General features: G+C 36.5%; 1 protein-coding gene across 1 annotated transcript in view; it reads left to right on the forward strand.

Annotated features, from left to right (window-relative positions):
• The window catches only part of LOC135205644 (tyrosine-protein phosphatase 10D-like), a 247,217-nt gene that overhangs the window by 110,446 nt on the left and 121,324 nt on the right, over positions 1 to 15,447 (forward strand). Inside the window, 2 exon segments of the mRNA XM_064236462.1 lie at positions 3,484 to 3,586; positions 5,330 to 5,498. Coding sequence (XP_064092532.1) covers positions 3,484 to 3,586; positions 5,330 to 5,498 — 272 coding nt within the window.

Raw genomic sequence — 15,447 nt, forward strand, 5'->3', positions numbered from 1 at the left:
TTATATATTTAAACTACACACCCACAGATTCTTGGGACACGTATTTTTCTGACACGAAAGCAGATAATGACTGGAAGGGGGTTAACAGAAACAATGATTCTGAACGATTTAAAAAAAAATAATATTGATTTTTTTTATATAAAACTTGCAATATTTTACTGTAAGTTGTCCTTTTTTTTTTACAGGGTGCACTGTCGCCTGAAGAGTAGAATACGTAAACCCTGGGATGGTCTAAGATAAATTAGTGCTCGACAGGCGACGGTGCACTCTGTAAAAAAAAAATACAACTGACAGTAAAATAATGCAACGTTTTATAAATAAAAATCAATATTGTTTTTTAATAATCGTTCAAAATCATTGTTTCTGTTACCCCCTTCCAGATATATGATGAACGGCCAGCTTTTTGCCTCAGTTGCAGCAGTTTCAAAGCTAGATGAGTGGCTTCAATACTTGTATAGGGTGATTATCTTACCGCTTATTCCAGTTAAACAGTTGAAAATTATCTGGCTGTAAACTGAAATGAGTAGCAGTGGCTTTTATCTATAATTGTTATTTCTTAGAGAGGTTGTTTCCCACCACGAAGGACACTAATCACTCTGTTTCTTGGGCTTCAGCGCTGTAGGTACCAATTGTCGCTCACATACCTGTGGTATTTAAGCGTGGAAACGCGGCCGAGCGTTCATTAGTATGCACCTGGTTCCTGGAGACAGCGTTTTGACTAAAGAATATTGCTATTGTCTGAGCTTACAGCATTATCCGCTGCATGCTCTCCTGCAAAAGGGCTTGGTTTAATTAGATTAATTTCTAAAAAGGAAACAATTCTTTCTGTCTCTGTAGAAAGTAGATTAATTATTATTATCTCTCTCTCTCTCTCTCTCTCTCTCTCTCATGCACGCACGCACTCGCGCGAGCAATGAAACGTACTCTTGGTACAGTGTAGTAGAGTGCACTTACCAAGTCTGTCATCTGAAAATCCGGTCACTGTTTCACCAAGTGGCAGTAGATGAAAATGCGCGAGAGAGAGAGAGAGAGAGAGAGAGAGAGAGAGAGAGAGAGAGAGAGAGAGAGAATGTGTTTGATTGTTTGTTTGTGTGTGATTTCGGTAAAAAAAGAATGAAGAAATCTGAGCGCTAATGTCCACTTGGAGTAAAGTAGCCTTTAACCATAAAAGTGAATCCTAATTGTTGTTTTGTAAGCAGGACGCGGAAGACTTGGTTTTGCGTGTGCTGATTTTCATCTTTGCGGTTTTCACTTCTTTCCTTTAAAAGTCTTCCATTGAACTTAAAGCCGAAGTCAGCCCCTTTTTCCTCAAGACTTATTTTCAGTAAAAGTATGAATAAGATTATTTACTTTTCCATAAAAATTGGGGTGAATTTGTTAATTGAAATACGTTGTCCTTAGCGTGTTTTCAGCTTGTTTTTGGTCAGCTTTATTGAATTGATATTCCTTTGCTTAAAGCTTATCTCTAGTAAATTCATTAATGATTTTTCCTTATGGGAAGCTTTTTTATTCTAGTGATATTATGAATGTAATTATATTGTTTTTCCTTAAAGATTCCTCTCTGAGAACTTATCATGAAATCAGTTTCTTGTTCCTGACATCTTGCTGTCAGTGAACTTTTCAGTAAAATCAGACCCTGAAGAAAAGTAAAAATTAAACCATCAGACATAGATTATTATTGACTCATACTACTTCGAGAGAGAGAGAGAGAGAGAGAGAGAGAGAGAGAGAGAGAGAGAGAGAGAGAGAGAGAGTGTGGGATGATACTGAAATGGTTATAGCTTCAGTTAAATGTTTTTATGGTCCACAGATCGCGAGATGGGGCTTCTCTGTTCTTAAATGTGGATGTCAATTTTGTATTTATTTAATTTTTTTTGTCAATGTAATTTCACCCGCCACCGAATGCGAATGTGTGGTTTTCGTGGCGATTCTAGAAGAAACCAAATCATTTTTGGCAATTTCTGAGGATTCCAGTCATCACCTGAAGCCCCATGGGTGATTTTGATGGGGATTTCATTCTCCACCAAACCTTTATGGGTGATTTTGAAGACGGATTCAGCAGCTACCAGAACCTACGCAATTGGTTGGTCATTGCAATCATGACTTCTCCTTTCATAGAAAGGCTTAAAATCAGTTGATAGGTTAGTCCGTTACTCATTAGATCCAAATTCAGTATATATGTATAATTTCCTGCCAGATGCAGAAGTAAAATAAGTAAATGAGAGTAAAAAATGTAAGTCATTGGCATGCGCGATCACGAACAATTAACAATGAAAATATAAATTACTTTGCATTTGCCATTCTTATTTCTGATTTCGAGACTCTCTCTCTCTCTCTCTCTCTCTCTCTCTCTCTCTCTCTCTCTCTCTCTCTCTCTCTCTCTCTCTCTCTCTCTCTCTCTCTCTCTCTCTCTCTCTCTCTCTCTGATATGTTTTGTACAAGTGTCTTCACCTGGCCTTGATAAAATAGGCAAAAACAATAGGTGATTTAAGAGGAAAGACAGACGGGTTTCTTCAGCCTTGATATTTCAGAAACATTTTACTAAGAGTTGTTTTTTTATTTTCTTGTCTAATTTGGTTTCTATTTTATTTTTACGCTGTTTTTGTTGCCTTCAATTTCCAAAGTTACTTTTGTGACGGTAATTTTTTCTCAATAAAACCTTTGTAAGTTGGGTTTAAGAACTTTGGGTCTGGTCAGTACCCATCCCTAAAAATGATGTTTAGGCACTCTTAACAAACATAATGAGTCTGGTTGGTAGAACAGTGATTTATAGAGTTATTTCAAAACCCATACTCCATAAGAAAAAAAAAAAAAAATTTACAATACCGGACCCCTTTCAGGTGGCCTAGTAACATCCGTAGGTCCATCTAATCCTTCATCTGCTGTTTGACTACCTAGATTGTCCCATATTTTGGAATGCTCTTCCTACTTACGTGGTCCCATACTTGCAATCCTCAATATTACAGGCTTAGGCTCCTACATTGAGCACTGCGTTACTTGTCCGATTTGCGAACGAATTAAGGAAAATGGATGATGTACAAATAAGGACACGATACCTTACTTAAAATGCGTTTCTGAAATACTTTTTCTAATTTCATGTATAAAATTTGTGCCTGTAATATTTAACGTACGTACAGGTGGAATACAATTTAACCACTGTCCTACCTAATGAGTGCCCGTGACTCTGATACATCACTGAATGAGTAATTTTTCTAAATGTTTATTATGTTTTTCTTATAAATTTTTCACGGAGAAGATGTATAAGAACAGCTAGTTTTGAAATCATCAGACAAATATATAAATATTTGTTCTTCGTAATTGAACATATTCATGTCAATTTTGTGACTTTTACAATCAGATTCTCTCTCTCTCTCTCTCTCTCTCTCTCTCTCTCTCTCTCTCTCTCTCTCTCTCTAATAGTCTTAATTGCGAAAACTTCATATACACATCATGTTACAATTAATTGTTGTGGCTTTTCCCCAGGTGAGCATCGACCCTAAGGATGCGAGAGAGAGCGTCAAAACAGTCCTCAGACAAGGAGAGCCTCCGGGACCAGCTCAAGCTTCCTTCCTAGGGCTAGTGCCAGGTAAGAGAGAGAGTAATTGGAGGCGGGGGGGGGGGGGGGGGGGGGGGGGGGGTGGGGGGGGGGGGGGGGGGGGGGGGGGGGGGGGGGGGTGGTGGTTTCCTTCATTGAAATGTCTTTTAAGTTCATTATATTCTTGCAGGATACTGCAGGTGTACTGGAACTGATTAAGGTTGTTGTATTTCTAGTTCTGAAATTTATGAAGGCGCTCAGTCTTTGTATTCAAAACCAGGTATAATAAAAATTTTTGTTTTGTTTTCTTAACGAGAGGCATTACTTTCATGTTAGATTTAAGCCGTAATTATTTCATGTGTTTGGTAATGGAATTTTGGTTGTGTTGCATTGATAATGATATGGTCTGTTTCATTCTTTCTCATCATTTGGCCCGGCGCATATGTGATGGTCTTGTATCATATTCCGTTTCCTCTGTAGTGGCGCATAAATCATTGCATGTTAATTGTTCAGTAAGGGTGATTGTAATTGGGTTATATTTATTATACAGTTAGAATAATCAGGTAACATACTTCCTATAAAGACGATTGTGAACAGGCACGGATATTCGCTACTCCAAATTTAACTTACCCTTAGGTTCTTCGTACAGAATGTGGCGCCAGAATGGTTAAATATATTAGAACTCGTGGGAAAATTGAATCATATGGTAGATATAGCTTGAGAATCTTTATGCTTTAGGGGTGATACCGTATACCAGATGGAAGTTTGATACCTTGGGTAGTGTCATTTAGGAAATGTGTACTTAAGCTTCAGGAAAGGCGTAGACATTTAGGAAGATACCGTGTTCTCCCCATCCCGGGTAAACCCCGTTGAGTCATCACGAGACGAGCTATAAGATGGCGGACACGTTCTCCGGACAAAGATTTCAAAGGAACTGCCGAAACAAAGTCGTTGTGGACAATGGTATTATTATGCTGGAAGATATAATTGGTTTGAAATACTATTAGCATTTTAGTTTTCCGTAGAGTTACCAAGTAAATCTCGTTTCTCTCTGATACCTACGCATCACCTGAGATCAACTGGGATCCCGCAAAACGCGACAAAATTGATGGTTATAATTAAGGTCCAAGAAAGACCATGTTCGTTGGGAGAGAGATTTTTATTCTCAGTGGATTAATTTGTCATTGTCGAGCTTTTTCAAGGCTTTAGTTATTACATCATTTCTTTATGTCGATTTCCTTTTCTTCGCCGCACCATTCGTAGCTCAACATTGTACGACAATTAGGATTGGTTATGACTGTCCGAGCTTGAGAACCCATGTCTTTGACATTGTTTTCCGTTTCCAAGAGAGAGAGAGAGAGAGAGAGAGAGAGAGAGAGAGAGAGAGAGAGAGAGAGAGAGAGAGAGAGAGAGAGTGGGCGGGTCGGGGTAGGGTGGGGCCATCTCACCTGAAGAATGGTTTCTCCTCGATGGTATGAGAATGATTATGACGATGCCGTCCTGATTTCAGTTATGAAAGACTATGATCAGTTCCATAATTATTTAACCCTTAATAATTGCATATGTTGATCATTTGTTGGCGGATATGAGGAAGCTCTAATTTTTCCGTAATCTAGCTGACATAGTAAAAAATAAAAAGACAACGAAAATTAAAAGAATAAAGAGTAGGAAGAAGTGAAATGCCGTTTTCTCTACTTTGTTGCTTTGGAATCTGTATTTCTTAGTTCTTAATTTAAGACTTTCAGAAGTTATATTTGTAATTTAATTGCTGATGATGTTGACGACTTTTCCCAGGCCGTGCCTACAACATCACTGTGGAGACTGTGAGCCACGACCAGATCTCCCTCCCGACGACGGCACAATACCGGACGATTCCCCTGGCCCCCAGGAACATCACCTTCGACCCCAAGTTCATCACGACGTCGTCCTTCGTCGCCAAGTGGGAGGCTCCCAAGGGAATTGGGTGAGTGTCTGGGTAGTGGTTTTATTAAATCACTCATTCAGCTGTATGTTCTGATTTAGTTTTGATTGTTGTTCATGAGTCGCCAAGGATCTTGTTGGTGGGTTATGTGTAGTTATATCTATTTACTAATTCTGATTTATGCTTCTGTATTGTTTTTGATACGTCAGGTGGGAGGCTCCGAAAGCAATTTGGGCAGTACCTTGATAGAGATTTTATTCATTCATTCGTTCCGCTTTCAATATTAATTCTTTGTTGACAAGTGATGGATGACGAATGGAATGGGTCTTCTATAATAGATAGTAAAAGACTGCAGAAACCTGGATTCCGTAGTGGGTGCCACCTGCAGTGTCCTTTATTAGGCTACTATAGATGGTACTCGAGGTTCTTTAGAATCTCCTCCTGTCATATTATACGCATTCAGTGTTATCAGAAAACAGATGCTAATAATATCCTCCTTCCTTAGGAATTTGATCCTCTGGACTGAACCTATTCCTGTTCCAAATGGAAGGGGAATTATTGCTGGCGTCCCTTTGATCCACGGCTTTATTATTGCCTGTCTTCTATTTTTTTTATACCCGTTTTTCCTCCTTGCTAGCTGTTCACCTTCAGGGGACTTTGCCATAATTCAAATTTCACCTCCGAAAATTATAACAATAGCATGACCTTTTACAATTAACGCTTGACAACTTTTCCTTGAGACCTCTAACGGCTGCATACACAATAATGGACTGACAGACTTGATTATTCCCCTCTCTCTCTCTCTCTCTCTCTCTCTCTCTCTCCTCTCTCTCTTTCTTCTCTCTCTCTTCTTCCTCTTAAAAAAAAAAAAAAAAAAAATTAGTGACGGTATTTCAGTGCATATGACAAATTCATGTTATAACTAAGTCGTATTGTAATTGTGAATTGTTTTTCAGCATTATCCAGTACGTACTTTGATTAATGCAGTTTATTATATATATATATATATATATATATATATATATATATATATAATATATATATATATATATATTGTCTATCACAGTCCTCCAGTTCGACAGGGTGGTATTTACAGTCCATCACTTTTCTTACTATGTGCACCGTTTCTAGGATCTCAGTCTTCTGCATGATTCCTGGAGCTATGTGAACCTCTAGTTTTTCTAGATTCCTTTTCAAGGATCTTGGGGTCGTGCCTAGTGTTCCTATGATTATGAGTACAATTTCCACTGGCATATCCCATATCCTTCTTATTTTTCAGGTCTTGATACTTATCCATTTTTTCCATCTCTTTCTCTTCAACTCTGGTGTCCCATGGTATTGCGACATCAAGGAGTGATACTTTCTTGTTGATTATTATTATTATTATTTTGATATCGAACCATGCAACAAACCTTAACGTCCTTTTTTTTTTTTTTTTTTTTTTTTTTTAAGTTATATAAGGCAACCAGAATGACACCTGATTGAGTTTTTATTATTATTTTTACTGCCGCTGCTGCCTATGTTTTGCTTTACAGTGAAAGTCTGTAGAGCAGAGGTTCCCTTTTAATTGTCTGATGATTATCAACTTGACCGAGAACACACCTTTGGTGACGTCACTGACTGAGCATCTCGGAATACCATGGGATGGTCATTTACCAGCCGTGGCTGGATGACCTGTTCTCTCTCTCTCTCTCTCTCTCTCTCTCTCTCTCTCTCTCTCTCTCTCTCTCTCTCTCAATTAGAATGCAGTTCTCGTAAACGTTGCAGTCTGAGAAAACTACAGAATTGATATGCAAGTTGTAAAAATTCTGAAACAAACGCTCTCACACACTGGTACGATTTTACAATTGCTGCCTCTCTCTCTCTCTCTCTCTCTCTCTCTCTCTCTCTCTCTCTCTCTCTCTCTCTCTCACACACAAAAACAACACACTCACACACAGGAAGGGACAGTGAGTAAACCATTCCTTTGTGAGATCGAAACAGTTCTTTTGTTTCCTATCGAAGAAAGTGCTTGTCACGTCACGTTTTAATTGGGCATTTATCGCTTGTTTGATGTGCATTTATTAGATCCTCCAGCATTTCCTTAGTTGCTATTGTGTGTCCAATGGTTTTCTCTATATACGTCACGGTCACAATGCGGTATTGTTAAAATATCATTAACGTTGTACGGCAATTAACGCTGGTGTTTATCCTTGGATTGCCTTCTTTTCTACACAATTATTATGTTGTATAGTGCCTCTTTTTATTCTAATATAGTTTCTCCACAATTTTTATGCTGTATGGCGTCTCTTTTTATTCTGTTAAATATATTTTCTTATTCTGCATTTCAGCGTCACTATTGATAATTTGGTGACGACATTTTACTAAACGACTTAAACCTTGTTGACAGTCTTCATGCTCAGGAGGTTCCTAAGCGTTTAAAAAGATTTGTCATCCATACGTCCACTCCCTTGGCCGAGGGGCTTGAGACAACTCCACTTTCCCTGACGGTAAAAGAACCCCCAGAGCGCTCCCGGATCTACTACCTTTGCTTGGGATCTTGGGAGGTGGGTCGGAGGAAGCAGGAGTGGGAGCAGCTTTGTGGAATGGAGATAGTCATTTAAACGCGCAGGTGGATGGTGTTGAGTGCATGAGGGTGCTACCGGTGGGGTGACCCTGCCGGAAAAGCCCAGGTTTATTAGACATCTGCTGTTATTATGTTAAGAAAAATCGAGATTTTTTTTATATAAAGGTTTTACGATCATTTGTTTGATTTAATGGTACAAAACTATAATTGAAAACTCTTGATTTTGAGTTCAAAACTATTACGAAAACCGCACCACATTGTCTTATGTATTATGAAATATCACAGAATATCTTCAATATTTTGGTCTGAATTTGCTTTTAAAAATGGATGTGATTGTTTGACCTTATTGCTCGAATTCCATGAAACCATTAGTTCATTTGTAAGGAATCGAACAAGGAAATTTAGTGGAGTTCATTACATTGGGCCGACAGTCTAAAAGTGATAGTGTTTAGTATATGTTATAGTGACCAATGACACTTTTTTTTCTTTTGCCCTGTGGTTACTTAATATATCCTCTTGTTATTATTTACTTAAAGGTTTATTGGTATGGATTTTTCAGTTGTCCAAATTCTGTTGTTAATGCGTTTTTTTTATTTGTGCTTTTTTATTTATTAATTAATTTTTTGGTACACATGAGGGTATTCAATTTTTAGTAGGCAGGCTCATGGTTATTTTAGCTCGTTATGCAAGTTAATAAATCTTTGCTAAAAACAGCAAGAACAACAAGTGAAATACATAGCATTCGTGGTAGCTATGTATGTAACGGGTCGTTTACAATGAGAGAGCAAGAGAGGGGAGAGACCCGGAGAGAGAGAGAAGGGAGAGGAGGAAGAGGAGAGAGAGAGAGAGAGAGAGAGAGAGAGAGAGAGACTTGCACATATATATGGTGTGTGTTTATGTAGTATATATACACATATTCATATAGATACACACACTATATATATATATATATATATATATATATATATATATATATATATATATACATTTATATATAAACAAAATAGTCACAGCCACGCCACATTCGAATTATAGTTGCAGAAACGACGAACGTTAATGTGGGATTTTAAGGAGTCCGCTTTAGAAAAAGTAACCCAAAAAATATATAATGTTTGTAGACTGCACAATGAAAATGTGTGAGGAAATGCCTAGGTTATATGTTTGTGCGCTGAGAAAATCTGGAAGAAAAATTATATAGAGACCACGGGTGGAACCTTTCACAACAATAAGGCCAAGGCCTGGCCATCAGTTTTGATAGCTTTAATGCGGTGGGATGTCACAGGCATTTGGGATGGTTGTGAAGGAAAACGAGGCTTAACTGTGGTTTGAAATTCAAGGAGATACGCCAAAGGGATGATATATATATATATAATATATATATATATATATATATACTATATATATATATATATATATACATATAATGTGTGTTTGTAGATAGATAGTATATGGTTTTGCTTGTTTGTTTTGCCCATGCTGTGTAGATAATTTTTCTTTTATGTTTTATTAGTATACTATAATGTAATAATATATATTATATATTATATAATAATATAATTAATATTATATATTATATGATATATATATATATATATATATATATATATATATAAATGTATATTATATATATAAATATATATTATTATATTATTTAGGTATGTGTGTTTGGGGGGTGGCGAGGTAATCTAAAACTATCATCCATAACATTCTGTGACTTTTGAAGCATACCCACAATTTTCCCTAATCGAAAATAAGATTTACGATCATAAGGTGCATGAAATATGCAGTTTTTTTTCATAATTGAAGTTATGAAAAGCACCCAGTTTTCAAGTATTATCTCTCTCTCTCTCTCTCTCTCTCTCTCTCTCTCTCTCTCTCTCTCTCTCTCTCTGTGGAACTTTTGGGGATTCTCCTCAGATGCTTCAGATCTAAAACATTCTATAGTAACCAGCTGTGCTGTACTGCACAACTCTGACTTGCACTTAATAGAAAATTATGTTGAGTTTAATTTCTCTTGTGGTTTTATGTATAAATTCAATTAAAGGGATTACGATTGCAGCAAATGATAATTACAGTAATAGCTGTTAGATGGCGTTAAATTTAGATTATGGTATTTTTAATTGTCATTATTGTTATTTTTCTTGGGGTAACGATTAATAACGCTGTCATCAATACTGTTATTATTTAGGTCGTTCTTCTTCATTCACGAACTTCCTGCAAATAGTATTGGTCAGAGTAACCATGTTGGCCATTCACTAGTCATTTGGGGGGAACTTTTTATGCTTATGGAATTTCCAAAAGAGCATTATGTGGTTTTCTCGGGAGACGAGAATGACGGCAAAATTCTCTGCTTGGAAAGTTCCTCCTCTGCGTGTTGCCTTGGTTCTCAGTGCTGCAAGTTTTTCGCGAATGTAGGTCAGCAGTAAATTCCTTTTAGTACTAATATTATTATTTTCCTATTGTCTTTAGCGTGTTTTACATTTGGTTTCTTTTGTTTGGATTTGATTAACGTCATTATAACTACTGGATCTTTTTTTATGCTTTTCATAAAGTTTTGGTTTTACTTTCTCTCTCTCTCTCTCTCTCTCTCTCTCTCTCTCTCTCTCTCTCTCTCTCTCTCATATGCCCATGCCGCCCATTCTTTTTCGGTCTTCATTATTCATGCACACCCAGTTTCCCAAGTTTATCGCTTTCCCCTCCTACCAGTAGGCAGTTTCCACCTTGCACCTTCCATCCTTAATTTATAGGCTTTCCCACCTCCTCCTCCTCCTCCTCCTCCTCCTTCTCCTCCCTACGCCCTTTCCCCCTGGCCCGACCTCCCTCTATCGTTTCCCACCCCTCCTTCCTCCCGCAGACAGAACTTCCTTTCTCTTTTTATTATCACGGTTTATGCATACTTCCAAACACCCGTATTTTGTATTACCTGAGAAAACTTTGGTTGTTGTTGTTGTTGTTATAATTCTTCTTGATTAATATTATAATTAGTATTTATGTCACTATCTGGATACTTTTCTCGATTTCTCATATAATTATTATTATTATCATTATTAGTGTAACGATTGATTACACAACTTATTTGTTTCCTGTATTCTGAGAAACTTGTGACAGTGAATGACAATCGTAAAGCTATTGATCGAATGTGTCATTGTTTAATATAATAACAGTGATTAGCAGTTTTGCGAGAGAGAGAGAGAGAGAGAGAGAGAGAGAGAGAGAGAGAGAGAGAGAGAGAGAATTCCAATCGCGAGACTTAGTAGTGTAAGCACAACGCATTGCAATTGAACCTTCTTGTTTGAATGAGTGATTGGCGCGTGATTGGATTTTGTACTAGTCACCCATCGCTGTGGCCTTGTAGAATGTTATTCTTCCATTGATCGTAACTGTAGACTGTTCTCTTGCCTTAGCGCATGACTGACTGCTGCGAATTCTACATTGCATGATGGATTGCATTTCCTTCCAGTGTTCCTTTATTCCTAGTGTGCACATAAACACGCAACACTCATTATCACAAAATGCGGATTTCCTCATAGAATCACAAGTTTAATAAAAAAAAAAAAAGGAGAAAGCTCAAAAATATCTTTGCTTATGAAAAATAATGAGAGAAGAGAGAGAGAGAGAGAGAGAGAGAGAGAGAGAGAGAGAGAGAGAGAGAGAGAGAGAGTAATTGATATAAAATTGAAAGGTGGTGACACAATTACATTCTTAGAATAAGAATAAATGTTTAGAAAAATGAACTGGACCGATATAAATTATAAAGACATGAAGGATTTAAAATGAAAGAAGGTCGATTATAGTAAAAATGTGAAGTATTTTAAAAGGTAAACCAAAGCACAATATTAAAAAAAAACAGGATTCAACAATTATCCAAACCCAAGTCACGTAAGAGATGAACCAGAATTTAAATAAAGAATAAATGAAACCAAAGCAGAATAATAAAACATGAGTTATAATTCCAAAAGGTAGAACCGACGGTGTCCCAAGGTACCCCGACGTGACGAGTGTGGATTATTTTCAGCGGTTATGCCACGGAGATTTCGATGCCTCGCTAGAAACTTATCCGGAACCAGTTTGACCGCTTTCTTCTTTCGCATCGGTGGTAACAAGTGGATGCGAAAGTACTGGAAATAGACTTAAAATTTAAATTTTCAGGATAATCGTCTAAAAGAACCGACGTATGAAACGTAGTCAATAGAATTGATTATACCGACATAGAAGCCCAAAAGCGTTTAGATGTATTGATATTTTACTTGACTTTTGAAATACATTGTAGGCAAAAATATGGCAGCTTAAAGGTTAACTTTACAACTATACGAAAAATAGAATTAATTCCTCAGCACTTTTCTGGTTACTATAAGGATTTCCAGTTAAGATAAAGTGGGTTGAACGACAAAGGCCAGGAAGCGAAAAAGTCGAGTTTAAACGGGAAGAAAGACGAATGAAAAACTGCAGTGAGAATCAACACACATACACGCATATATATATATATATATATATATTATATATATATATATATATGATATATATATGTATATGTATATATATATATATATATATATATATAATAGATAAATATATATATATATACTTTCAGGGCATAGTTTTTTCTTATACAATTTTCGTTAAAAGCAATTGCTTTAGTGGCATCAATAAGTTTCTTGCAGGTATCTTCATACCGACGAAGTTTTTTCCGATTCTCGTTCGTCAATTTCTGGTGAAAAATACGCAGACTTCCTTCTTCCATTTATTGAATTTTGTCGCAACAACTGTTTCGCCTTATGGCATTATCAAGCGACTACTGACTTACATTCTGGCCTTTCGGCCTATTTATTTCATCGTGTGGGAAGTACGATGAAATAAATAGGCCGAAAGGCCAGATTGTAAGTCAGTAGTCGCTTGATAATGCCATAAGGCGAAACAGCTGTCGCGACAAAATTCAATAAATGGAAGAAGGAAGTCTGCGTATTTATCACAAGAAATTGACGAACGAGAATCGAAAAAACTTTGTCGGTATGGAGATACCTGCAAGAAACTTATTGATGCCACTAAAGCAATTACTATTAACGATATATATAGTCATATCACATTACCGTGATTCATATACATATATCGAGCTACAAATGTCCTTTAATATCTAATTCGCTCTACCTCGGAATTAATATATTTTCATATATGTTTAACCGAAGGGGAATTTTTTAGGCGATAATAGATTTGCCGGCTGACGGGCACGAACCATCGACACCTTCAAATCCAGGTCGACAGTGAAGCCTTAGCCCACCCAGCCACCGCAAGAGGATATAAGTTTATGGGAGGCGGCATAAACTTATATCCTCTTGTGGTGGCGGGGTGGGCTAAGACTTCACTGTCGTCCTGGATTTGAAGGTGTCGATGGTTCGTGCCCGTCAGCCGATAAATCTATTAGCACCTTTAAAATTCCCTTTCGGTTAAACAAATATGAAAATAAATTAATTCCGAGGTAGAGCGAATTAGATATTAAAGGACATTTGTAGCTCGATATACCTATATATATATATATATATATATATATATATATATATATATAATATATATATATTATATATATATATATATATATATATATATATATTATAGGAGTCATATCACATTACCGTGATTCATGTACATACATCGAGCTACAAATGTTCTTTAATATCTAATTCGTTCTACCCCGGAATTAATATATTTTCATGTATGTTAACCGAAGGGAAATATTCCCCTTCGGTTAGCATATATGAAATATATTAATTCCGAGGTACAGCGAGTTAGATATTAAAGGACATTTGTAGCTCGATGTATATATATATATATATATATATATATATATATATATATATATATATATATATGTTGAAAAGGTGGTTATCTCTAGTTATTTTTATATCCAAAAAGGCCAGGGAGTCATCTTTCTCATTTTCCAACGTAAATTTAATGTTAGGATGGGCTTCATTTATGTAATCTAAAAAAAGCTGGCATTGCCACGAAAATTTAAATAAGGCAAAAGTATCGTCAACATATCGTCTATAAAAAAGTGGCTTAAAATTCCCAGGACAATCATTAAGAAAATTCTCCTCCAAATGTCCCATAAAAAAATTTGCAAACAACGGTCCCAAATGAGAACCCATGGCAACCCCCAACCCCCTCTGCCTGCAGAAAGAGCTGCCCATTAAAAACGAAGGTGGCATCTTGCACAGCAAGTTCCAAAAATGTTTTAAAAAGTTGCCTATTAAAACCACAGAAGGTCTCATTATTACTAAAAACTTTATCCAAAATGATTTCAATTGTCTGAGAAACAGGGACGTTAGTGAACAATGATTCAACGTCCAAACTAGCCATATACAAATCACCATCCTGTAAAATAATTTCTTGCTGAAATACATTAACCATTCTTTAACGAATATTTAGAGTAAGCATATTCATTGAGTATTTTGACTAAGAATTTGGAAATATTATATGTCGGGCTATTGTATGCGGACATTATCGGTCTCAATGGTATACCGTCTTTGTGTATTTTTGGAAGCCCATAAAGAATGCCAAAGGAAGACCCGGTAACAAATAGTTCTTGGTAGACATCATCAGAAATAACTTTTTCCTGTTTAAGCTTTCTAAGAAAGCGATTGATCTTGTCTTCTTTTTTGTAAATATCAACAAAGTTGGGTTCACCAATTAGTTTAAATTTAGAGCCATCAGACAAAATAACTTTCATTTTTTCAAGATAATCAGCCTTGTCCAGAATCACTATTCCTTTCCCTTTATCTGGTTTACATATCACTAAGTTATCATTTTTACCCAACCTTCTAAGAATTTCAGAGTCCTCCTTTCTGAAGTAAGGGGCCCACTTCACCCTGACAGTACTGTAATTATCATGTAACAGTGATGATAGTTTCTGCTGAAGAACTGCCATATTTAGATTACCATAATTGAAATTCTTAAGCCTATGGAAAAGCACCTCAAACGGAAAATAAAAGAATGCAAAATTGGGTCTATATGAAGGCAAACAGAAATCCAATCCAAGTGACAATAAAAATTCCTCTCTCTTTGACAAGACATATTTAGAGAAAATTGAAATCTTTGGGGATTTGTGCTCCTACTTTGGATAATGGACATTCATGTATTTTTAACTACTCTAAATATGTCTTGTCAAAGAGAGAGGAATTTTTATTGTCACTTGGATTGGATTTCTGTTTGCCTTCATATAGACCCAATTTTGCATTCTTTTATTTTCCGTTTGAGGTGCTTTTCCATAGGCTTAAGAATTTCAATTATGGTAATCTAAATATGGCAGTTCTTCAGCAGAAACTATCATCACTGTTACATGATAATTACAGTACTGTCAGGGTGAAGTGGGCCCCTTACTTCAGAAAGGAGGACTCTGAAATTCTTAGAAGGTTGGGTAAAAATGATAACTTA

The sequence above is a fragment of the Macrobrachium nipponense genome, chromosome 24, assembly GCF_015104395.2.
Source record: "Macrobrachium nipponense isolate FS-2020 chromosome 24, ASM1510439v2, whole genome shotgun sequence".
Taxonomy (NCBI): Eukaryota; Metazoa; Arthropoda; class Malacostraca; order Decapoda; family Palaemonidae; genus Macrobrachium; species Macrobrachium nipponense.